We start from the raw sequence: 27,440 nt of genomic DNA, 5'->3' as shown, positions 1-27,440 counted from the left end.
CGTTCTAATTACACTACCAACGGTGCGGGTTCATGGTGGTGAATTCTACCTGGCTATGCCACCGGTATATGCGATGAATGTTTTACTGCAATGAGTTGTGTACCAAGGCAGTAGACACAAAAACATGGCCTGTCCAACGCCTAAAGCAATGGTGCCAATGAAACGCAGGAATTGGAAGCTCCCAGAGGAGGGGATCGTACCTGAATCATCCCATTTCTCCACTCTAAAAACTGCACTTCAGGACTATGCTCCAACCATGGCCACGAGCGATAGGGTCATCGCTTCTGATTCGAAGAGAGAGGAGGGCGAACGGTCTTTTGTGTCACTTATCATGTATCCGAATTGACACAAGGGAGGGGGGTTATGGCAGGATCGGCTCGCCGTTGCTTTCCACACAGAAGTGGGCGTCGTCACCGGATGGAGGATAGAGGGTGCATTAGTTCGTCTGGGGGAGCAAACTGTTAGATGGGTCTTAGAGCAAGACCTGCCTTCTGCAGAAAGAGGACAAGGTTTCTTGCTTCAGCAGAACGTGCGGCAGACCTACCACACACACACACACACCATTGAGACAAAAAGGTGTACGCTCCACTGTGTCTTCCAACCAGAAGTGAGCCAGGGCTATTATTCGCGGCAATGGTTGGCGCAGAGTGTGCTATGCGATAAAGCTGTTTGTACTGTGTTCTAAAGGTGCGACCTTTACGCCACAGCCGTCTCTGCTTTACATCACACTCATCACCGTCACACTGCTGCGGCGTCACAGCAGAAAACGAAGACACACAGCGTTCATAGCACTCTCTCCTACACTCTTTCCCGCTCAGTCTTATTTACGAACGCTTTATGCATTTAGTGGCATGTTTAAGCGCACATAATTCGAAGGAACCTGTTGCAGATGGGTTACGGAAAAACGATCACTGGCTAGTATAATGTCCCGCATATTCATCTCTATACTTTCCTTATGCGCTTCGCTATGCGGAGCAGAATGTATTCAAAAGCAGCCGCATACTTTCTCAAAACCTTGCGGTAGGCACATGGGTACTCGTCTCGTAGCTCCCGTAGAAGGCTATTTTGCAGATCGTGCTCTTTCCTCAACACCCATTCCTTCGTCCATATCTTCCTTAACTTCTTTTCATGGCAGCATTCACTATCATCAATGAGAACAGCAAAAGCCACCAATTTTCGCTTTCTTTCGTCCATTGCGTACCGAGCGCCGTGCACATAAAATTAATGCTGCAACCTTCAACCGCAGCGCGAACGTTATCCCCGGCATCTGAGCTGACAACACATTGGAACACTATCTCCAGAAGGGCGTAGCCTCAGCGCCTTATCATATACCCTCTGGCTCCTTCAGTCGCTGCGCCGTCAGAAAACACGCTCGTATGAATACACGGTAATTTGTACAAGACCATGTTTACCAAGAATACATTTCTCACAGAATATGTACCTCTTGTGCACACATCTTAAGTTCGAGTAGCAGGTATAACGAAATAGCAACAACCCAAGCAGCACGCCAATATTGGTCCAATATTGGACCCATATGGGTTGCCAAGATTGCCAATATTGGCCCCATGTGGGCTGCCAATATTTGCAAGCCCATTTTGCGCCAATATTGCCAATATTTCTGTGATAACACCTACGGGGAGTCCGTGTAATAATAAATCATTATCCTGTATATTATTCACCGCTAATACTTTTAATAATAATACCAGTGGAGTGCAGCTGTAGCTTCCACAGTTTCGCCACGAAAACCACCGCCCCTCTTGACCATGTGATCATCCGTAACGAATCACGACAAATTAGCCGGAGAACGGAGCCAAAAAGCGCGCGCTGGCTGATCGAACTGCGCATGTGCGCTGCGTGCCCTCTCCACACCCCCTCACTCGAATTCTCTCCCCCCCCCTCTGTACCGAGCGCTTCGCCAGGCCATCTGCTAATATTATCGAGAAGCAGAAAATGAAAATCTAGAAGACGAAGGAATTCACATGTACAAATTTATCGACACGGTAAACACATAAACAAGAAGCAACATTTGACTGCGAGTAAATGTACACGATTATTACAGAATACTGTAGAATAAATAAAGAATAAATAGTGCCGAGTAACAGCAAGCGTGACTATCATATTATACAATCCTTAAGGGAACCTATTAGGTTTGGAGAAAGTACCCTATTGAAAAATACTTCAGAAAATCTTACAAAAGAAATCTCTCAGACTGCTGAAGGAATTTCTATGAGGTTATGAGACTAAATCTTACAAAATTTCTCTGAGTTTCTTACAGGGATCCTGTAGGATTCCAGGGAGGATTTCTTACAGGCTGGGGCAATGCAGCTTTCTTACAGGGCTTCTTACAGGGTGGCCTGTGAGGCTTTCTCACAGGATTTGTTACAGGCCTCGAGACCCGCTAGAAAGCCTGTGATAAAGTGTAATGGGCCACCCTGCAAGAAACATCCTAAGAAAGCTGCACTGCCACGTATGGTAATTGAAGGATCCCATACTTACTTGCTGAGAAGTATTGAGAGTAAGTCGCATGCCGTCACTGTAAGGAATGTTGCAGAACATTTGTGGCCCAGCCAATAAGTTCAGAAAGGCATGACCCAACGCACTGTACACGTACTTGAAATGTCCAATGCGACGACCAAGACATTCCTTCATGTGATTATGACAACTTTTTGTTTCGCACATTGGGAACGCGTAGGCTTTCTTCCGTAAAAGCATCATCCAACTTTCTAGAGACGAGAATGGGTTACGACCACGTACGAATCCAATTAATTTCCGCTCGCTGCCGCTTCTTCCGAGTTTAACCTAGAAGAAACAGCATTTTAAAAACCACGGTTAAAACAAGATGTGTGCGTGAGAGATACGCATAGAAATATGTAACATACCGTTTGCCCAAAGCACAGTTGCTATAACCATCTCACTGCATTCTACCTTCCATTCCTCAGAATACGTGCGAACAGGGGTAAAGACGCATAAAGAATGAGAATGCTTAGTACGGACGATTATATACCACACACACACACGTGCTATATACCTCAAAAGCGACGAAAATCCTGAATTCCTGGCGATATTTGCATGAGATGCGTAGCTGCGTCCATGCGCTTCAACGTTTCAATGCAGACTAACGAACTTGCTGGCAGTTGGAATAAACGCTGTTTCTGAATCACGCTGTTTTCTCATAGAAATCACAAGGCCAGACCCTGAATTATCCCACAGGATATTTTCACGGTGGTGTGCCTGTGATGATAGGTATTCGAATCTGCATCCTTTGTGGGAAATTCTGAGAGACGAAGACGCTTCTGTAAGAAATTCTGAAGGAATGCTATGCTTCTATGAGATTTTCTGAAGTATTTTTCAATAGGGATAGATATTATTACACACATACATAGCACGTGATGAGTCGCAGAAGCCATCCTCTTCATCCCAGCACAACTGAGTGGGTTCTGCGGATCCGAAATGTGGACTACTGTTAATCCAATTCTCCTGTTTATGCAGCTGTTTCACGCATCATGCCAGTGGCATCATCCAGTAAACGGCACATGTATGCAGACATCATTCTGGAATTCTACCTGCTCTTCTAACCTGTTTGTCAACAACGCACAAGAAAATCCACGTGCGCTTCTGGATATCATCGACGCGCCAATCACCACTGGTTTTGGACGTCACCGTTGCACGACAGCACTGCTCCCCGATGAACTCTTCATAAGGTTCTACGGTCATAGTGTGCACAGTGGGCTCCGCGGATCCGAAATGTGGACTACTGTTAATCCAATTCTCCTGTTTATGCAGGTGAGAAATGATATTTCATTATCCAAACATAAAACTAGCAACAGATGGCTTCTGGATCTGCAGTGCCCGCTTTGTTTCCGCACAGTAGTGTGTTATCTTCTGTATACTAAGTATCTTTGCCAACTAGCTCTGAATGACTATGGTGCCTTTAAACGTCTACTTCTTCTGTCCGGCGACGTCGAGCAAAATCCGGGACCCCCAAAGTCGGACACGCAAGCAAAGCAGCTTGATACAATTTTACAGGTGCTACAAGAACTTAACTCTCGTTCTGCAGTCCTTGAGACACGTTCAGCGTCACTTGAAAAAGGACAGACAGACCTTCTTGCGGCTGTTAAATCAGTACAAGATACACAAAACGATATTATAGAAAAGATTTCTAATATCAGCACACGACTCGAAATTGTCGAATCGAAAGCTTCTGAAGTCGACACCCTAAAGTCGGAAATAAAAAGACTCAGAGCCGAAAATGAATTAATTCGCGTAAGCTTAACTGATCAGGAGGACAGATCAAGGCGAAACAATTTAATCTTTCATGGCATCACAGACGTCGACGGTGAAAGATGGGAGGAATCCGAGAAGAAAGTTCTAGGCGCCATTGATGACATGTTCGGGTTAAAGATAGGAAGCGACACTATAGAACGTGCACATAGAATAGGCTCCTATAGAAATAGCGGGAATCGCCCTATAATTGTGAAGTTCACATCTTTTAAGACACGTGATCTTATACTCCAAACGAAACCTAAATCTAACGTAAATGCTGTGTCAGTTGCTCCCGATTTCTCACTGTCTACGCGTATTGCTCGGAAGAAATTAATTGAATACGGGAAGGCTTTGGATACACCATTCAAAGTTCGCTATAATAAGCTTTATGTTAAGGACAAGTGTTTCGTTTACGATCCACCTACTGATAGTGTTAGGGAATTTCAAACAAGACATTCAGGTGGATTTGGAGCCTCAAACACTCCTGCAGCGCAGAATGATTGTCCCGATAATAATGCTCAATCATGTCCTGTCTTTGACAATTCCTCTCACGATCAGCCATAGCAATCACGCTTAATTAAGCAGAACTCATCGCATTTACAAATTTCTATTCTCTACACTAATATTCGGAGCATTACTAGACATCGAGATGAATTATGCTCGATTATGGACTCGTGTGATGCAGACTTCGTCATTCTAACCGAAACCTGGCTATCATCCAAAATATGCAACAAGGAATTATTTCACTGCAACAAGTTATATAACATTTATCGCAACGACTGAGGTCAAAGAACCGGAGGCGGTGTCCTTATTGCGGTATCTAATCATATTAGCTCTCAGCTGATTGATATTAACTCACCTTTAGAAATGATCTGGGTGAGTGCGGATTGTAAACACAGGAGAATGATAATTGGTGTATGTTACAGGCCGCCTTCATGTGGAAATATCTTCTTATCTCAGTTACATGATGCACTTAATCTGGTTGTGGCACGATTTCCCCATTTGCCTATATTTCTTATGGGTGACTTTAACTACCCTTCCATCAATTGGCAAGCCCATGACACACACGTTATGTCAGCATCCCATGAATGTGCTACCTTCATAGAAATGTGTAACACCTTTAACCTTTCACAGTTAGTTACAAGTCCTACTAGAGTAACCCAATCATCTTCCAACATACTAGACTTGCTGTTAACTTCAACACCCGATCTTGTTGATAGGCTTTCCAACTTCGAGTGATCACTCTATACTTCATTATTGCATTAATACATCAGTCGGTCGTGGTAAGGACAAAAAGATAATTAGGGACTATAAAAATGCTAACTTTACTGCTATAAATGATGAGCTTTATGAATACCTTAATTTTTATTTAGCTGACTTTCCACTCCGTTCGGTTGAAAGTAACTGGCACCTGTTCAAGAGCAAGGTGATGCAGCTCATCGATAAATATATCCCACAAATAACCATTTCCACTCATTCTCAAACGCCTTGGTTCAACAAAACGCTAAGAAGGCTTCTAAATAGGAAGAAACGGCTATTTCGTCGCTCGAAGCTATCTCCTAGCCCGTCGAGTTTGGACGCCTATTATAACGCCCTGAAAGCATACAGGCTAGAGCTTCATGATGCCAAGAATAACTATTTTAAGAACACTTTACCCGAAATGCTAAAACGGAACCCTAAGCAGTTTTGGAACTTTGTAAATCGAAAGAATAACACAGAAATCACATTACGTACTCCAGGCGGTGTTGTAATACCCCCATCACAGTGTGCTAATGTATTGAACGATGCATTTGTTAGCGCTTTTTCCTCTGTTACTTCCGACAACCTTTCCGAATTGAGTGTTCACAATTACATTACTATGGATCCTATACTTATTGATACCTATGGTATTATTAAGATAATTGATACTCTGAAACTATCTGCTAGTTTTGGGCATGATGATATTAATACTAAGTTTTTGAAAAACACTGCCACATGTTCGGCATTATTTCTAACTCACATTTTTATGCAGTCGCTAGAGTCTGGTTGCATTCCTCATGATTGGTCTATCGCGAAGGTGGTTCCCTTCTTTAAATCTGGTGATAGACACTGCGCAAGTAACTATCGCCCCATTTCTTTAACTAGCATTCCCTGTAAAATAATGGAACATATAATTTACTCTCACTTAGTCCAGCACCTTGAATTTAACTCGTTTTTTCACCATAGTCAACATGGATTTAGGAAAAATTTCTCTTGCGAAACCCAACTCGTCTCTTTCCTAGATGACCTTCATCAGGCCCTTGATCGCGGGTCCTGCACAGACTGCATATTCATTGATCTATCTAAAGCATTTGACAAAGTCGCGCACAGGCATTTACTTCTGAAATTAACAAGACTTAATGTTGACAAAAATGTTATAGCCTGGATTCACTCTTTCTTATCTGATCGCTTGCAGTATGTCGTTACTAACAATGGGAATTCAAACGTAGCTTCTGTCTTATCTGGTGTACCGCAAGGCTCCGTTCTCGGCCCCTTACTTTTTCTTATCTATATCAACGACCTTCCTAACCTCTTCTCCTCTTCTGTTCGTCTCTACGCCGACGATTGTGTTATCTATCGAAAAGTAACTACCGCTTCTGACTCTGACTTATTACAAAAAGACCTCGATACGCTACTAACATGGTGCTCCACGTGGCACATGGAACTAAACCTCGGAAAGTGTAAGCACATGAGAATATGCCGCAACAACGAACCTTGTCATACATACATGATTAATAACACTGCATTGGAACGTGTTTCTACATATAAATATCTTGGCATTTTCATATCTTCTAACCTATCCTGGAAACCACACATCGAGTACATAACCAAAAACGCCACACGCACTCTAGGGTACATCCGCCGTAATTACAGCCTTGGTCCACTAAATCTAAAACTCATGTTATACCGAACCCTCGTGCTTCCGAAGCTCGAATATGCTGCTTCTGTGTGGGACCCGGGACAAGCGACACTCATTGCGCAAGTGGAAAGTGTACAAAACCGCGCAGCACGGTTCATTCTCGGTAATTATGCCAGGACAGCCAGTGTTACCTCCATGAAAGCTAGTCTTAACCTATCTCATCTCTCAGTTCGACGCAATGTTACTCGTCTTTGTCTATTTCACAATTTTTTTTTTATCATAACGATATCCTCCGACACTCTTTAATTTCTTGTCCGTCACATATCTCTTCACGGCTGGACAATGCACAGAAGGTTGGCATTCCCTTTTGCACTACTAACGTATACTTTCAGTCATTTCTGCCCAAAACCTCACTCGAGTGGAACCGCCTTCCCGGCTCTATTTCATCCATTACTGCCCCTTCATTATTTAAGAATGCTCTTTGTGATCATCTGAACGCCACATAGTGATTATTTTTTCCCTTTTTTTTGTCTAATTTTTCATTGTTTTGTGTCTTCTGTATGCATCCTCTTATATTTGAACTTATTGTTACATACGCCCCTCCCCTCTGTAATGCTCAAAGCCCTGAGGGTATCATAAATAAACAAATAAATAAATAAACTGTAGAATTTTCAGGTGACAGGGGCCACATGCTCGCGAATCGCAAGGCCACGAACAGCTGTCGGCGTCTCAATTAAAAAAAGAGGAACCTGTTAATGATATGATAAACCCGAGCACAGGCAACGTTAATTGGCTGAATACGCTATGTAAGACACGCTATCGTTACGCGCCTAATGACAAAATTCGAGGAGCCCGGCGTACGCGATGCATGCTGTTTTCCTTTTCATGCAAAACAGTGTATTAAACATAAGACATTCAAATAGCGCAACAAAACGCAACAAGTAACGCCACGCATAATCATCTAACAGATCATGAGTGATAACCGGTAGAAAGTGATGTAAAACGGGACAAGGCGTACCTCCATACACACAGTTAGGCGACAGTATTAAACGTCTGATCACTGAAATGCATCATACGTTTGTCTGCTTACCTTTCATCAGGCGTTCGTCCATGGCTCGAACATCTTCGAAATCCACGAAACGAAATCACCGTCTCCTCACATACGTAGACGCAGCTACACAACGGTCAGACGGGTCGGCGCCTCGGAGAAACGAACGCGGGAGAATCCACCGGTTAAATGAGCCTCAGCCAATCATGATCGAGAAAGGTCACGTGGGGAACCGGAGCCAATGGAAAGTAAATAGCCGGAATTTGGCGGGAAATGCCAGCGGCGACACTATTTTCGCGGCGGCGAAACCCGCTTACTGTGCCTCCTCTGATAATACTTTTCTCTGATTTTTGCTTTTTTATTTCTGCGGATCTAGTTAATCCACGTTGCACATGATTACAAAATATCATCGCATCGCCAAAAAAAAAGCAAAAAAAAAAACGAAGAACTACGCCCGCCTTGCTGAACGACACAAGCTGTCTCACGGAACTGCCAATGCCAAAGATCCCTCAGATGCCTTCAGTGGCATCGCAATATTCTGTGAACTAAAAATTTCGAACCCGCTCCGAGACTACAAAGGCGCGGAACAGTTTCGTGACGGTGACGGACATACGCCAGAGCAATTCACACTGCTTGCAGCAACTTGAAAGCACCTAATTTTACAAAAGAGCCATCCCTTCCTATTAGACATTGTGTTTTTTACTTGACCTGTCGCAATGGCATTATCATTACAGCAACCAGCGATATTTTAGCCCTATGAAACGTCCGTTCGAGCTGTCGCGCATGCGCATTAGCTGTAGGACGCGTGATTTCGCTCAAACAACCCGCTCGCTCTCAGTCGGCTCGACCCATTGGCATTGGCATCGCGAAGGAAGATGGCGGCTATTTCCAGAACGTGGAATGTTGAGTTGTCGAATTCAAGCGAAAGTTACATTAGGATTGCCAAGTACGTTGACTGTTTCGAACAATGTGTATCATCTGCGGGAAGTTGTTGGATGTAACGATGTCCTGAATTGGGTATTTCACACGCTTCAACGTTCAATCTTGCCGTGCTGCTTGGGCATTTGTGCAACACGGGTACGTACCATTTTCTGTATTTTCAGTCAATATGGGGCGTACGCGGGCAATATGGGGCCCATATCGCCAGGATTTTCCCAATATTGGCTCAATCTGGGCAATATGGGGCCCATATTGCCCAGTTTGCCAATATTTGCCAATGTTTGCCAGCCAATATTTGGAAAATCCTGGCGAAACGGGTCCCATATTGCACCCGTATCGCCAATGACCAGCCAATATGGGCCCAATATTGTGTGCTGCTTGAGAATTAATAAATAATTAATCGACCCTGGTAAGCTGAAATCCCTCGCTGGGCAGGGCTTCCAATAACATGATGGTGTCATATCAGTTGGTCGTGTAGCAACAGCACATGGTGTTCCGCCTTAAGGAAGCCTAAAAGGTGGACGATACAGAAGAACAAGCACGACACAGCAGCTCAAACCAGCACAGCTTCTTCACCAGCTTGGCCGCATCTACGTCATACTTTCTTTAGCACAAGTTGTTTCGGGAAGGGCACAATGTAGCCTGTCGTCGGTATCATAATTTATGTTTCATTAGAGACTGGGTATGTTTAGGGGACAGTTTCTCAGAGTGGGTAAAGCAATTGAAGAGATCGAATAATCCTTTCAAAGCACTCAGGAACTAGAACCTCATCTATATTTACCTTCTCGAGACTGTAAAATGCGTGTTGTTGTTCAATGTACCGAAGGGGATTTGCTCTAATGGTTATGCACTTCGTCCAAATAACGATTTGCGGGTCTGACTATCTGGGGTTTACTGGCATTTTACAGCGTCAGCTTTTAAGGACATACCCACTCGAGACGTCCTGGTGTCCTGGTCGGCCGAAACAAAAGGAAAGAAGAAACACGCGTCACGTGACCCCAGCAAAGTGTAATTCATGCGTTCCCAACGGAAAATCCCAAAATGTTGAACTACCATTTCTTGCTCGGTTGTGGCGCCATGTAGATGAACCTTGGTACACAGATTGGAAATGCCCCTGGATCCGGCCTCGTTGACTGCCATTGACGTGCTACGCTAATTGTAAACGACAAACCGCTTTCTGTAACATCCACGAAAACTTTGCCGTCAAGCGGTTTACAGATGACTTCCTGACGTTGAACGATAACGATAGAAAATTTACTCCTGTATCACGTACAAATTCTCACGCGATGTATCTCAATTTCCGCTGGAGCTACCGTTCGAAATCTGGACGCAGAGACATTTTAGAACGTCCATATCGAAGGCACGAGCGTATTGACCGACAGACATCGTATGATGATAAACTATTTGCAGAATAAGATACACTAAACATTTATTCACACACAGCTGATGGCGAAAGTCGTGGTGCGTATGCGTATCCGCCCCTTCAACTTGTTTGCTGCATGTGCAATTTTTTACGTTAAATTATCGCCCGACAATATATCAATAGATATTGCTTCTCCCCACGCACTTGCTTGTCACCACCTTTAGTATGTCCTCGATAGAATCACTTAATCATGCAAAGGAGCTTCCACGTACCCAAGGGAGTCCCCGCCTCTGATGCACGAGCACTTGATGGCTCTGAAAGGGAAACAACACATCAGTATCTGCCAGAAGACGGGATCCATACGAATAAGCGACCTGTGCCCAATGTGTGATATCAGAGCATTGCCTAGTTCTTTGCTCAGCAGCAATACGATGTCATCAGTGTGTAAGCGCAAACCACGACATTCCCCTGGTAGTCGAGCTTGGCAAATTTCGTGAAGAGACCGGCGCGTGCGCCATAGGAATCATGCAGAGAGTGGATAGTAAACCGGCTGGGAAACAGCGAAATGTGGAAAGGAAGTGATTTCCAAACGAAAGTCTCCTCGCCCAAAGTCCACATGCCCAAAACAGACATGACAGGTACAACCACAATTACAGCGACACCATAGTTTTTACACTAATGTGGACGCTTCACACTCCGCGTACATCAAACATAACGCACTTGCCGTCTTGTATTCATCGTGCTTTGTACATTTTTATCTAGTGTACTATCAAAGCCCGTGATAACCTCTTCTACCGCAAGGCAGTGTTCATCCTTGCGCAATAGAGCGTATAACGTTGCTGTCGGAGCACTTTATCTACACCTCACACAATCAATGAATAATATTGCCAGTCACGGGCACCGTCGTTGGGTACTGTTGGCACACCCGAGATCGTATGGGGTCGTCAGAGTGGACTTGAGTGTGAAATGCAACTATGGGATCCGTTTCAACATGAGCAAGTTCGATTTGTGAGAAGTATAAGTTCAGAAGGAATATGACGCCATATTGAGATATGCGGCTTTGATACCAAAACTGCTGATCCAATAAATTATATGTCTTAGCTTCTGGTCATCTATTATGTCGTTTCTTCTATTTTTTAATGCGTTAGCATTAGGTGTGTCAAAATGGAAAAGCCGTATGTTTCTATGTGTGTGTGTGTGTGTGTGTGTGTGTGTCCGTGTGTGAGATGGCGAAGCCTTACCAAGACACCGAACGTGCAACCTGTTTCTGCTAGTATTCCCACAACTGAACTTGTGCTGCCTAAACAGCAGCCACCTCACCCTGGAAACATCCAGTCAACAATAACAACTTTATTTTGGCTTTGGAGAGTAGGGAGGTTCATCGCCACAGGCGATACTCTACCCCGTTGCTGGTGGGAATGTGGGGAATAAAATAACGAGCTCCGTCACAATAGCGATCGAAGTCCGATGGTGTCCAGAAATGTCAGAAGAGCTTTGAGTGCAGAGCGTTGCTGGGCTGGATTAGGCCAGGGACCAAGCAATTTCGATGGGGAGAAGGGGCGAGAGTCCAGCTGACGAAGAGACTCGGAGAGTGTGGTTCGGGAAGGTTGGTAGTGGGAGCAGTGAAGAAGAATGTGCTCCAGATCATCAAGCACACCACAGTGGCAGCAGGTAGGAGAGTCAACTTGTCTGAAGCGGCAACGCCACTGAGCTGTAAAGGCCACATCGAGGCGCATTCGGTGGATTAATGCAGCATCTTGAGGAGAGGTGTTTCGTGGCATGCGGAAAGCGAGCGTTGGATCAACTCTGCTCAACATAGGGGGGGGGGGGGGAGAATGTCGGTTGCCCATTGGCGGGAAGCTAGGGATGTCACTAGGCGTCGGATAATTGAACGGCGGTCTCCTCTCAGCAGAACAATACCTGTCCGTTTCGAGAGTGCTGCTTCTGCGGCGCTGTCGGCCTGCTCGTTCCCCACGACACCAAAATGGGCTGGAGAACTAGCCTGTGGTCTGCTGCGTAGATAGTGTGGTAAGCCATAACACATCTGCGACTAGGGGTGCGGACATCCAGTCTCTGTCTGATGCCCCTGGTCATGTCTAACTCGACGTTTTCATGTGGTTAGGCTGCGGTACCGAACAGAACCACACCATGCTTTCGGTACCGTAATTACAACAGGAAGAAGTACGTACGGCGTCCGAACTCCATGTACTCCGAACGCTTCGGGCTTTATCTTATCCTCACTATTTTGGCGGTCGAGTCGACACCTACAGCTTGTTCTAGAAACCAAATCAAAGGTGACGTTTTCGGAAGACTCCACACTATCAAGACATGTCACCCTGCTGTCATCACGGAGCAGTCATTGCGCTGCATAAAAACAAGGACGGCGAACGTGGGACATTTTTATGACGATGTGTCGTTCGTCATCGTTCGTCGTGTCCAACCGTGCCACAGTGGGCAACGTTCGGCTAATGAGGTTCGTGCAGTGACGTCACGTTTCGTCAGGTCACGAAAACAGTCTCTACGTAAGAGGGCGTTGTCGTTGGTTGTTGTACGCCTGTGACATGTTGTTGCCTCATTCGTCCCGCAGTACGCCGGCTGTGACGCATCCCCATGTTTTCGCGAGTCACGTGGCTCAAACGCTGATGTCCTATGCACGAGCCTCACGGGAGTGCTACAGCATGTCTCGTGACTCTGATGACTTGCTCAGACGCACCCCTCTGTGAACCTTGGCCCCAAGCAATTGTGGGCAGTAAAAGTAGTACTTTGTATCATACTACTATTACTGTAATACGTTTGAGTATTTGTGTTATGTATTATAATACTCATTTGTATTCATATCTGTATTATACTGCACAAAATCAATGTAGCACATGCATTATAATACTTTTGGAGGTGTAACACATTCACAGAGACCGTAGGTCCGACCTGCCACCCACCCATGCACTTTATCAGTAATTTTTTCATGTCCCACAACCATTTGGACGCGAACAAGGCCTCTGTTATTCTCATGCCTCAAATTGTCCCAAAGGGAGTGACCTCGGCCAGAGGTTACTGAAGGCTTCCTCGCATTCCTTCCAGTTCAGCGTCCGTAAGGATGAGTCATCCCAATTGCAAGCCCTTTGTTGTATGGAAGAGTGCATTCAGTCCGGTCACCCGTGTGCGAGGTTGCGCTATGGGCAGTCACAAACTTTTGGAGGGCTCATATTTTATCTTCCAGACTGAACGAAATCAAGACTCTGCCACACTGAGAGCAAGATGTCCACTGTGATCGAACTGATCAGCGCTATAAGAGGGTGGTTCCATAAGTTTCGGGCCCGACCAACTTTTAATAGTCATAGTGACGAAACAAGTGTATCACTTTTCGACATAGTCACCCTTAACTTCGATGCACTTTTGACACCTTTCAACCAGCATTCTTATACCCTTGAAAAAATAGTCCGAAGTTTTGTCCGCAAAATGCTGGAAAACTGGCTCTTGCACCTCACTATAGTTTTGAAATCTCCGTCCTCTGAGATCCCCTTCAAGTTTGAGAACAGGAAGTAGTCACTCGGTGCCAAGTCTGGACTGTAGGGTGGGCGGTGGTTTCTTCGAAGCCGCACTCCTTCAGTGCAGCCTTGGCAACAGAAGCCGTGTGGACAGGGGCATTGTCCTGGAGCAAGCCGACACCTCGACTCAACGTGCCGCGCCTCTTTTCCTTGATGGTGTCTTGCAGTCGGTGCAGGAGTGAAGCATAATAAGTCGCATTCACTATGGTGTTCCTCTCTTTGAAGTCGATGAGGAGGATCCTGTGACAATCCCAAAATATTGTTGCCATGATCTTCTTTGTGGATTGTGTGACCTTGGCTTTTCTTGGGGGTGCTTCTCCTGGTTTGCGCCATTCCATCGACTCCTTTTTCGAAAGGGGATCATAGTAGAGCACCATAGTCTCATCCCCTGTGACAATTGACTTCAATATGCAGGTTGACCCACCGCTACTTTATCTACGTTACTTGTGCCGAGTAGTCCACTTAACAGTGCACCCAAGTAAGCCTGGCACTATTGCCCCTTTAAGGTTTATCCTGCTAAATTCTGCTCAATCACACACTCAAACATTGTCAAAGTGGGCGCGCGCGGCTGAATTTCTTTTTGGCAGTTCATCCTACTCTGTTAAATCTGTGCTGGTCAAACATTGCGCAAGTAAGACATCCTGTCAAGCCCACTGAAACATTACCAAAATAGTTCGTACTGCGAAGACCACTGAAACTCTACACAGGTCATTCCTTCTGAAACTGAATACTAGCTTAGGAAGTCCTTCTGTCTGCATTACCGGTACATTTCCGATGGCAGCCCTGCTGAATAGACCAATGAGATGTTGCGAGGGTCAGCCCGAAGGGAGCGCTGCTGAGCACCGCAAACACTTCCCAGGCACTCGCTAAAGTCAAGTCCTCTGAAACATCGGCTAAGTAAGCCGTGTTGAATAGCGTTCTAAAATATTGGCCCCGGTAAGCAATATTCTCTAATCAACTGAAATAGTGTTTAGGCAATGCCTTCTTTGTCGTCAACTTCAAAGTCTGTCCTGCCTGCATAGGCCAGGCCTGCTGACTATCTCATTGAAACGCTTCCCAGAAAGTCCTACTCTCTAGACTATTGAGACAATCCGAGGTAAGAGCTGCTGTGTAGCCCACTTAAACCTAGCGCAGATCATGAATACCGAATAGGACAATTGAAGGTTGTCTACGATAATGAACATTTTCCAATGTAAGGCCACTTGGCTAGTCGCCAGCTAAGCCCTACACCAAGGCTCAGTGAAGCGCTGCCCAAGCCTTCTGAGAGGCCCACCGAACCACAACCGAAGCGTGCCCAGACAACTCCTGCTGACTGGCTACGCTGAAACTTCAGCCCTGCTGCATAACCACTGAAACACAGATCATGAAAGCCGTGCTCAATAGACAACTGTAACATACCCGAGGTGAACCATGCTGAATATCAAATAGAAATATGACCTGTAGCAATATATTAGTTCTACTGTTCGTTTTTGTTTTTAAATCACTTACTGAATTTTTCCGGTAAAACTACGAGATCTACGCAGATTCGTTGACCTCATAGTAAACGAACGGCCAAGAAGAGAAAAAGAACACCTTGCGTGTTCATTAGATTTTTGCATATTCCTCACAAGTATTGCTATTAAACCGGTGTCCTATACACGGCAATTACAACTTTGTCCTGAAACTGATACTTCCTCGCCAGTGTGTAGGCCCTCCCGTGAGGGCATTCACTACTGTCTTCCCCGTCTGTTTTGTTTTAACGCTTCATCGGACGCATGATGAAAGCACGGAAGATGACATTCCGGTTGTGGACACCTCATTCACCGAGCCATCTCATTCCTTGTGCTCACATATATAATTTCTTGCAGTCTCATTCACGGAGCTATGTGCTATTCCATCAACTTGACTTCCCCATCACGTTCTAGCTGATGCTCCGCTTTGCTAAAGTACCCACCGTGTTACATCATCCGTGGTGCCTTGATACTCATCGTGTAAGGTCATCTACGCATCACTCACTGGTGGAACCGGCTACGTGATTTTTCAAGATCAAATGTTGGCCTTGCAATAAAGTGGATATTCATAGTGAGTGTTAGTAGAACGTTGATAACATCGTCGTGAATCCACCGTACCTACCCGAACCAATTCAACGTGCAAGCGTTTGGTGTGCGTCTTGTATTCTGAAGAATACCAGACGTGCCAAAGGGACTAGTGATGTGCATGTACGTCACCAGACATTTGACTATTTACTGAATGTTACTCTTTAACGATTAACGTGTACCTGCTATTTCATGCATTTTGAACACCGTCGCGTTATAAATGCACATTTTATTCGGGACTACATTCCAAAAGGAGCGCAAAGGATATCCATGTTCGGGGCTTGGCATGCCATAATCATTGACTTCCTTCTAGTTTCCTTTTGGTTTCATTTCGCTTTTAAGGAAACTAATCGTAGTCAGAATAAGCGACTGAGCTAAAATATATTCTACTGCAACAACCGGAGCACGATGTTTAGCCTGCAACGCGTGAGGGGACAATGCGGGTGCACAAAAATTGGTCGCGCGAGTTCTCCCATCCACTGTGCTGCTTCATCCACCGCCGTAAGACATTCACACAGCTGATACATCGAACCCTTGCAATCTCATCTATCGAGAGCTCCCATTCCAAGCGCTATGACATCCACATTGGATGTGCTAACACGGCGGATGACTTGGCATTGTCGATGAGGTCACACGGAATCAGAACATACGACCTGTGTACTTTTTGTGAAGGAAAAACTAGGCTCCCGCTCCGCTTGCACGAGAAAGGTTCGTATGGTTACGAACACGGGCTTGTGATCGTGATGTCCCGCCCACATCGACTTTTGTTTAGCGAATTAGGTGAGTAATTGCTGTTTAGTCAGAGTGCTCGAATTGGAGCGAGGATGTTGTAAGCAGAGGCTGCTGTTTGTCTAAATAAGTTCACGCACGACAATTGCGAGGCAGCTCGAGGGGAGATTCCGGCATCTGAATCTCTGGAACCTGGACAACGCCTTCAGCCCGCAGAGTTTATGGCAACATTGCGCGAAAATATTGATACCCTGTACTTCGCAAATCGACGTCTTGATCGAGAGTCAGTTTTCGTTCAACGAACATGCAACTGGAACCTTTCCGAAAGGCGAGCAGAACGCGCTGTTGAGTTGTGGGGGGTATAGTGGAGTGTCCAGGAAACTGAATGGTCCTGTCCAGACATTGACAAGAAGGTAAACCACTCGACGAGGACAGGTTGTACGTCGATTAGCGAAACGTCGGCCGGCTTCATGGGGTGAGTGGAGCGTCAGCAACGGTGACCAGCGACGGACAAGCACAGTGTATAGTGACGGGACTGATCATGGGATCACCCGCTGCGAGGAGAACACACTCGACTCACAGAGGAGCGCTGAACTATTCCTCGAGGTAGGTTGGGGTTGGTGGCTCCTGTGGTCCATCTGTGGGTAACTTATTGGCACCGTAAGGTTGTTTTGCTATTGTGCACCTCGGCGTTTCAAAGGGACTACCTTACAGTTTTTACAGTGAAGTTGCTGATTGGTCTTCAGATCAAGCTAGTGAGCTTTACTCGAGGCTTGTTTGAGCTCGAGGCTTCACACATTCGTACGACAGACAGACAGTCACGATTTTCCAACTTGGGGGTTCTAATGGTAACGCATTATAACAAGTTACCACTAATCACTATCACCAGCTTTAATCACTGTCATCGCTACTTATGATTCATCATTAATCACCAGTTATCACTAAGAAGTAATTATCACCTATCACTATCACCACTACATTACTCCTTTCCGCAAACTATCTACTACTCTACCTGCTACCTAAATCTACGATCTACATCTCATATATAACATCCTATGTCTCAACAGTAGGCTTCACACATCCATCCGACAGACAGACGGTCACGATTCTCCAACTTGTGGGTTATAATGACATTAAAAAGAAGAAGACGGAAAAACAGGAAAAACGAGGGGTATGGGGCGGAACGGAGAACCGAAACGGTAATGTAACGCAATCGAAAACAACAATAGTGAGTTTTAGTATATCGTACGCTATCACATTTGCGTACTGTAAGGGATAGCGTGGTGGTTCCACACATTATACTGCGCAAAGCTACGTTGATGTCTTGCGCGTGAGCAGAACCACCAACGCTATCCCTTGCGTACCGAAAGGCGATAGTGTACGATATACTAAAACTCACTAATGGTGGTCACAGAAACTGACACAAACAAATATCGGCTAGATTTCCTGACCTTTTCCTGTTCTCAACATCTTGCATCTCCTATTGATGTACGTTACATTAATTGTACAGAAACAACTCATGTAATTTCCGTTGGACTTTCGGCGTTACTCTCGGTGATGAGATATGTGTAAAACGGGGCAATAGTTTTGGAAGCGTTCGGGACGGACACGAGAGTACCTTTAAGTCGCGCCAAGTGACAGACGTGTGCAAAGTCGTGTGCGACGCGAAGATACGGAAATAGTGTAGAAGTCACGTGTCATGTTTCCGTATCTTCAGTGGCATAGCGGTGGATTTCCACCAGCCAGTCCATCTTATGCTTGCAGTGCAGAGTCACCTAATATGGCGCTCATAGCCAAGAGTGTAGGACATCTCTATTCCAAATGGGGCACAGACGAACTCAGTGACTATCAGCCTATAAAAGAAACAGTGCCCGCCGAACTCTGATTACCGTCTGGAGCGTACAGAAGTGTCTCCACGGAACCCGTCAAAACAAAGGACGAGATGTGGTCCGACTATTGGTGAAGGCTTGACGCTAAGTAGCTGCGTACGCAAAAGGAATGGAAGCAACACGTATCACAATCTAATCACAGTCATTATCGCGGACCGCTTTGTAGATACCCTTACAGAAATGGTACGACAATTCGTAACTCTACAGTTAAGTGACGTCAAGCCGTTGGCCTGTGGACCTAGTAAGGGCCATGGAGAAGTCGAAAACGCCAGAGGCAGCGGCAGCACCGTTCTAGCTCAGAGGGACAAAGATGTCCCTGTTGTACGCACTCATGTATCAATTCACAGTTGTGCTCATCGTAATTATCATAATAAAAAAATGGCTAGGAAGCAAGCGAGCTGGTGAAGATGATGCATGATGTAAAACCCTCGAGACTAGGGAACACGAAGGGACAGACACAAACGCGAAGTCTTACTTATCATGACTTTGTTCTTTTTTGTATTGCTTTGTATGGGATTTGTAAATAAAGAACACGACACTAGACACTTCGTACTGATTGTTCACCATGGCCAATCGTTTCTTGATTATGTGTTGGCTCCGGAAACTCTGCTGTCAATGGTTCCCAAGCAGCACAATGTACCGAAAGTCGAGTGCAATAGGGGTGGACGGTATGTGTGTTATCAATGTTCTTTAGTTTCACGAGTCTGTTCAAGGCCTTCCACCTACCCGTCCACCCCTATTGCACTCGACTTTCAGTGCATTGTGCTGCTTGGGTTATGAACCCAGGAACCCTGTAACGGGACTTATCTATCAGTTAGCGACCCCAGTGGTCCAACGCATCAGAAAGGCTGACGCAGGCAGTGAGTCAATGAGAGAAACTAGAGAAAGATAATTTTCCGAATTGTCGCTACAAGATTACGGTCTACCTCAAGTCCAAAGGGCTATGGCATGTGATCCCGGATGGCACGGTAAAAAAATGACACCGGAGGATGAGCGTCCCCAAAAAGGAAAATGGGAAGAATCGCGAATAGGCAAGAAACGGGTTTACCAGCTTTGTTTGTAGCGATAAGCGCTTACCTCATTTTTTACCTCTTTCTCTTTTTTTACCTCTTACCTACATTTTTTTTTTCACTTAACGAACTACTGTAGGTTTAGCTGGTATGATATGGTTCGTTTTGAGCCATTTTTACATCGATGTCACACTTACATCACATCAGCTAATTAGCCTAGCGAAGGTTATTTACTGTTCATGACAAACTTGTGCTACTTACGCACTGCATCACAAGGAGCGGACACAGCTGCCATCTGGGGTCCTAAAGAGGAAATTTAAAGAATTACTTTTAAAAGTGACACATCGAGGAGCCGGTTCCTGTGTTGCTTTTGTCTCGCCGATCAACTCCTTAATGCAAAAAGCGTGGTCTTGGAGAAGGCTTCTGGTGAATTGAAGTTGAATATCTTTTGTGATGATGACTACCGCAGGACCCGTCCTTAAGTTTATTGTCAATGGGGGGAAAATAACTTGGGCATCTTCATTGGGGAAAAATAACTTGGGCATCATTATCTTCGACATTATGTTCGTGCAGTGCATCTGCACTTTGACCTGCAGTGACATTGCCTGCATGGCCAAATTGTTCGTTTTTATGTTTTATGTTTTTGCTCCGAACCGTCATGCGCAAGGTAGAAGTCTGAAGCGATGAATCCTGCGTGGGTACACGCCGAAGGCTGAAGCTTTCGTGACTAGATTGAGTTAGCAGGTGATACGACTGAAGCGCTATCTCCGATGCACGATTGTTTCGTGTGTAGTTGGCGCCACACGAACATACAAGTTTCTGCCAGGTGAAAGATGCAACTATTTAGGTAAGAAACTAGGGCAAGGGCTATAAGCATGGAGGGCTGTGGGACTCCTCAGCGGTCGCTCCTGGCAATACCACGCCCAGTTAGTTGCCCGGTCACGTGATCCCCACATCTTTCGGTGTTATGGCGGTCTGCGCGGAGGCTTGGAAGTTTCGCAAACCCCATCTTCATGAATACTGTTACCTTCAAGGAGTCCATTTGCAACAATACTTTGAAGGCTGTGGGATGTTTCAACATTTTCTGCGCAGCAAAAGTTCAGCAAAACAGAAGATAACCCAAAAAATGTCACGATGACGTGCGTACGTCTTCTAGCGATTTAGTGATCAATTGCTTCCATACCGAGCTTATCTATTTTGTATTTCAACGGGCATTTCTAACTCCAAATATGTTATGAAAGCGTAAGCAACTTATTCGGCCGCGGCTCGTCTGTGTATTCAGGTAAGATACGCCGGGGGCATGGATGACGCCATGTTTCATGACGTATTGCAGTGACGTTTATGGATCACGTGTGTGGGCAACTAACCACAATGCCATGCGCGTGTCACAGCACGCCCGCTTGCATTGAGAGAGGCACTTAGGGCATCTTAGTTTCTTTCCTCCATGGCTGTAACCATCACCCTTGGTACAGATAATTCGCTCCTCCGCGGGATTGTCCCACAAACGCGTGTGACCTCCTTGACTATTGAGATGCAGGAATCCCACGCCTTGTCTGGGTTGCCAAGGTCAACTCAGCTACAGAAAAAGAAGTAAAGAAAGAAGGAGGTCTCGTCGAAGGTGAATTCTTGATGAAAGATGAAAGTAACTGAAAAGGTTAGCTAGCTGTAGGACTCGAACCCACATCTTCTGGACTGCCGGTCCAGGGCTCTACCAATTGAGCTAAGCTAACACGCATTCTCAGCGACTTCCAGGGCGCGTCATCTGAATGGACAAACCAGCCACTCTCTCTCACTCATCCTCCTTTCACTCTTACATTTTTGCTCACTCATACACACATTCATACGACGGGATCGACACAGGCGGCAACTGTTGAACATGAGAGAACTAATGTTCTGAGGCTGGAACGACATAGAAGGGACAAATACATACAAAGCCTCAATTTGCCTAAGAAATTAACGATGAAAGATGACAGTCACTAAAAAGGTTAGCTCAATTGGTAGAGCCCTGGACTGGCAATCCAGAAGATGTGGGTTCGAGTCCTACAGCTAGCTTACCTTTTCAGTACCTTTCATCTTTCATCGTTAATTTCTCAGGCAAATTGATGATTTGTATGTATTTGTCCCTCCTATGTTGCTCCAGCCTCAGAACATCAGTTCTCTCATGTTCAACAGTTGCCGCTTGCGTCGATCCCGTCGTATGAATGTGTGTATGAGTGAGCAAAAATGTAAAAGTGAAAGGAGGATGAGTGAGAGAGAGTGGCTGGTTTGTCCCTTCAGATGACGCACCCTGGAAGTCGCTGAGAAGGCGTGTTAGCTTAGCTCAATTGGTAGAGCCCTGGACCGGCAATCCAGAAGATGTGGGTTCGAGTCCTACAGCTCGCTAACCATTTCAGTGACTCTCATCTTTCATCGTTAATTTCTTAGGCAAATTGAGGCTTTGTATGTATTTGTCCCTTCTATGTTGTTCCAGCCTCAGAACATCAGTTCTCTCGTGAATTCTTGCTTTTTGCACCTTTCTGGACTGCATCTGGTGACTTCTTGGGGTTATGTAATCTTCGCTTTTTCTGACTTTCTCCACAAAGCGCAGTCCAAATGTTATATTTTGTTCGCACCTGTTTATTTATATTCACCTGCTGATTTTTCTTTCGCACTGAGTTCTCACACTAGAACATTTTACAGACTGAATGTTTCCGCAAAGCGAACTACAGTGTATCGATAAAAAAGTGTGGCTTATTCATCGATTAAACACGCGTACTCATAATATAACTTACGACCACTTTATGAAAGGCTGATCTAGGACATTAATCTGACGACATGTTTGTGTGTGAGGCTGCATACCTAACTCTGTAGGCTGAAAAAAAGGCCGAAAACTCTGAAGAGCGTACTATCGAGAGGTACAAGGTGCCAAGAAATGAAAAGTATGTTCGAAAAGTTACTACATGAGGTAGTCCTATATAGTTGAGCTCAGGACAGGTATTTGGAATTAATGTTCTATGCCTTTTATGCCTTTAAAATAACATCTAGTGCCCTTGTCAACCACTTTTTGGCACAATCCTTCTGTGTATCGGGAGTGATTTTACAACTGTGGATACAGAAAGAGCTTGTTTTCGAGAAGTTAGTCTAAAAACTGAATTTCTACACCAATTTTTTCAACGATTTATTTCTAAATTACTTATTGCGCCGAAATCCTCTTGGAACTCTTCTTATGGTCTATCCATAACTCGGTCTTTTACTTTTCGACATTAACTCATTCATAAAAAGAAAAAAAAACGGTGTCGCAATTCCAGGAAAACGGGAGAGCGAATGATAACACCACCCGGTTGGTTGTGATGTGTTACATGAGCCGTGCACAACAATGCGCTGTGTATGCGCATACGCCGTGCGCAACAAGCGCAGCAAGAAGTTGGTGCGCCGAAATGTCCCTGTGCATCGGTACATCGAAATGCCCGTGCAACGAAATGGCCCACGCCGAGATGTCGTGATCCGATATGTCTTACACAGGGATGTCCTAGAACCCGTTGAACTGACATTTGTGTTATTTTCCTGTTGTTTGCTTCTCTTTCTTATCTAGTATATATATATTCCCCGACCTCTTTGTTATAATTACATCCCGTGGCAACCAGAACGCTGCCAAATGCTGCTGGCCTTTTGTATGGATGACCATTCCGTGTTTGTTTGTTTGCTTTGTGGTTTGTCGGTAATAAATATATTTCCCCTCAAAATAGTGTTAAAGTTCCTTACTCGAACTGACAGTAGACTGAGATCCCTGTTCATTTCAAGTGAAGAGGCTGCGCTAGTGTTCGCGGGCACGTTACAACTTTCATGTCATAGAGCATTTTCGTGGATATACGCTTGTGAGGGCTTTCGGAAAAAGTGGCCCCGCAAAAAATTGACAGACAAAGAAAAAATATCTGATTGTGTGGGCAGAAAAAAAATGGTCTGTCAGGCAAATATACACGTATACGTAGTTGTGGGTAGCTGATGAAACACAGCCGACGGAGTGTCATCATTGGCTCTCCCTATTTCTTCAAATTAGGAAACAGTCTTTTTCTTTTTCTTCACGTGTTAATCGAGAATGAATTCTACACAGTAGCAAGAGGTAGCCATCGATATTTTTGAAATTTTTCGGAGTATCTCTTAGGAAATAGCGTTTGCATTGTACGATCAGTATCAAACAATATTTGGGCTATAGCCAGTGGAGCTTCAAACGCAAAGTTTTCTTTCCTATAAAAACATAAAAAGCGACAAACTTTTTCGTCTCACTGTTCCTCGCGTTCCCGTACTGCACGATTCTTTCTACGTGTTTTACAGTTTTCCTGGTCTATGACTCCTATTCTTTCTATTGTCAAGGCCGCCTTATTATTTCGCTGCAACCAACCCAGCGCGGATGTCAATCGGCAGGTTTCACGACCTCAATTTCACGTTTCCTCTGCCGGGGAAACCCATTCTGGGACAGGGTGCCAGAACAGTGACTGCATTCCGCGGAATGATACCTAGTTCTCTTGTGGCCAGCAATGTAGCGCTACTGTACGATGCCAAAACGGCGCGATTACCAGAGCCGTACACGCCTTCAGTTTTCTTTTTTTCAATATTGGTAACAACTGCAGGCATGGACAGACACGGCACTGGCACCAAAGTATTCAAGAAAAAAATCCGCGAAAATGCCACTGATTACATTTCACATATGTGCTACAGTAAACGCGCTACGGACTTACAGAAGTGAGAGACCTAAGCCACAAACTCTTTGCAGCTTTCGTAAGGTTTTCAAAACATCTGCAAAAGAAATGTTTCGATGTGTTCAATGCGAATTGTTGAAATTAGGAATTGAAATTGAAATAGAAATTCGAAAAGCTACCGAACAAGGCCATTTTTGTCCAAATCGGTTCAGTATTAGCTGCGAAAAATCGCGCTGTTTCTTCCATAGAGAATACATGGGGCCGCCGGAGGGCATACCCCTTCTTAATATGGAATGATAATACGGGTGAATAGTCCGCGACGAGGTCGGGCGTTGAGACACAATACCTCGACATTGACAAAACGTAGCAAACGATGCAACTATCAATTACCAAACTGCAAAATTGACGTATCCGACGAGCATTTCCTGCAGAATAGTTCCGAATCGGGACCACTGATTTTTTTAAATGAAAAAGAATGAACACAAAATTCAAACGCTTTTAGGTGAAAGAGGAGTTCTAATTAGTAACGAAATTAAACAGGAATGCGTATATTGAGTGAAAGATATAAAAATTAAATTTTGTCGCCCGTTTCTTGAATGCGATCCGCCATCTTTACTGAGGACCTTCTGATCTAACCCTAGGCACAGTCTCGACGCCCGCACCGCCTAGTGCGGGCCAGGGGGGGGGAGGCGCTCCCCAAGACCCCCAATCTGTGGAACCTAACCTAGACTAATCTCACTAAAGTGAGGTGATTTAGACCAATTCAAAGACCCTACCTTTTGCAAGATGGCAAGTTACGAATCCGTTAGGCTTAGCATTCCCGTGTTTCCCCAGCGCTAAAGGTGGATCAGATGGGGTGTTTGAAATGCATATAAAAACTTGTAGTCCATAGAATTTTATAATTCTTACATTTTTAGATTCGGTATATGACCTTCTTCCACTTCTATGCAATATTTACCTTCCTAACGCTTTCACTAATTTTTAAGAACGAGTGGTCCCAATACTGAACTACATCCGAATTTTGTTTTCCTGATGAACGTTTACTGAATGGTTACCGCTAAAGACAGCATGACTGTACCTTATATGATATCAAATGCATTCACTTACCGTTATCGTCAGACAGGGGATTCTGCATGAAAAAGTCACACAAGAGATGATATTTCTAGAACGAAATCTTCCTTGTTCTTCTGCAATGAAAAGATGGCCGACAGTCCGCAACGCGAGAAAACCTTCTTCTTCTCCTTCTCATTCTATGTCCGCGCTCCTGAAATTGTCCTCCTCCAGAAACCACGGTTGCAGAAATTTACACATTGGACACTACTGCAATACCTAGAAAATTTTAGAGAGAATTAGAATGCGCCCATCGTAACATGGATTAAGGTAGCAATAACATGACATCACAATTACAGTTAGAGAGCATCTCAAGGCTAGTCATTGAAGTAACTGCAGTTTTGCGGGTTATTATTGGTGCAGCACATATAAAATCTATGCTACTTGACATATTTTCAATGTCGGCACAGTTCCCTGTGAAGTCGTCCCAAGAAGAACGATACATCGCTGTGACAGTCGTGACATTGTTTCCAAGAGCTTGGCCGACCACGGCAAACAGCTCGATCGTCACTACCACAGACATCGTTTCAGCTATGCAAAGGTAACTATACAAGGTGTCTCACATAACGTGTCAAAAAATTACATTAAAAATCTACACTTCGGAAAACTATGGAGTCAACGTTATTCGCCTTCAGAGAGTGTTTGCCATCGTGTGAGAACACTTTTATGAATTTTTCGCCATGGGAAATTTAGTTTTAAGAATTAAAGTCCGGAAATTGCTTAGTCAACCTAACATTTTTTCGACAGATTCGGAAAGTTTTAGTCGAGTGTAGCCCACCGCGGAAAATTTCATTTCGTGGTACAAAAGTAAGCAGCGGGAAAAAATTGGGAAAATATCCCATTTCGGGCTGTGCAAAATGTCGCTCGCCTTTCGCATCCCGTAAGAGCGCTCCCTGTATATTTGCAGCCGAATACCTTGATACTTTTGTGCAAGGCCGCTTGAGCTTCAAAGAAAAAAAAACATACAGGTTATTCATTAGACGAAATTGTTGATTCATATTGTACAATTTATTTTGAGGATGGCAGGAAGATGTTAGCTATGTATTCTACAACCCTGCATAGCATAAGACCACTTTCCTCTGAATGCACAGCGCATGCGCGGCTCTCGTTTTCCCTGAAAACAGCCACAACCATTACTACGCTACCATTATTTCCTACATTCCTTCCGTCAATGACTGAGGCTGCACTTTGCGAGTTTCGGCTCGAAAAATATAGATTAAGGACCCAGGAATGATAACCAACAGCTTTAACGCAGAATGGCTGCACTACGCTCAACCATAGCCCAGGCTATGACTCAACAAGGACGCGAATCTTCCACTCCTCTTCTTCGAAGCAGTGGGGCACAGCTCATCCATTTCACATGGAAGGGCATGGCGGTCTCCAGGGTCATCCTGCATACATCAGCTCAAACTTCATACAGACAGAAGAAGCAGAAACCAGACTCTCTCAGACAGCTCAGAAACCAGACATCTCAGCAAAATGGGGCACTGGAAATGTGCGACTTTCGTTCACACGAGACGAAAAGCCTCCTCAAGGAAGACTGAGATGCGGACATTTAAAACGGCGCGATTATCGTATTACTGATTTTCAAAATACACCGGTTTTGGAGATGTGAGACGACCAAATGATTATGAATTGAGCCAGGCGCCATGGGAGTACAATGGAGGACCATGGGAATGAATTGTACTCGTGAACGTTATCCTCTGACTCGTGCTTTAGGATCGATACCGATTGCAATGAACTGGGGGCTGTTCTAAATGTCTATGTGGCCGTGGCGTATCACACAAGAGATGATATTATAGAACACAATCCTAAGCGCTAAAAAATCTTCCCTGTCGTCTTCTCCAATATGATCATCATCCTATCAGTCGTAGCGATGTGTGCGCAACTCCATTGTCATCTTGGCCGCCAGTAC

General features: G+C 44.9%; 1 protein-coding gene across 5 annotated transcripts in view; it reads right to left on the bottom strand.

Moving 5' to 3' along the window:
• The window catches only part of LOC135378795 (merozoite surface protein CMZ-8-like), a 51,651-nt gene extending 26,018 nt beyond the window's left edge, over nt 1–25,633 (bottom strand). For 2 of the 5 annotated variants that reach the window (XM_064611889.1, XM_064611891.1), the window contains exons 1-3: nt 25,523–25,633; nt 20,001–20,042; nt 10,764–10,805 (exon numbers count right to left, since the gene is read on the bottom strand). In XM_064611889.1, the coding sequence (XP_064467959.1) occupies nt 10,764–10,805; nt 20,001–20,042; nt 25,523–25,550 (112 nt within the window). In that variant the 5' untranslated portion in view covers nt 25,551–25,633. Of the gene's footprint in view, nt 1–2,496; nt 2,534–2,611; nt 2,800–2,879; nt 3,438–8,231; nt 10,281–10,540; nt 10,806–20,000; nt 20,043–24,454; nt 24,513–25,522 lie in introns of those variants that run through there. The other 3 variants (XM_064611888.1, XR_010418576.1, XR_010418575.1) reach the window with 3 other exon arrangements.
• Between the last annotated feature and the right edge of the window lie 1,807 nt (nt 25,634–27,440).

The sequence above is a fragment of the Ornithodoros turicata genome, chromosome 1 (genome assembly GCF_037126465.1).
Source record: "Ornithodoros turicata isolate Travis chromosome 1, ASM3712646v1, whole genome shotgun sequence".
In the NCBI taxonomy this organism is placed as follows: domain Eukaryota; kingdom Metazoa; phylum Arthropoda; class Arachnida; order Ixodida; family Argasidae; genus Ornithodoros; species Ornithodoros turicata.
The sequence above is the reverse complement of the archived record's forward strand: the minus strand, read 5'-3'. Positions and strand labels throughout refer to the sequence as shown.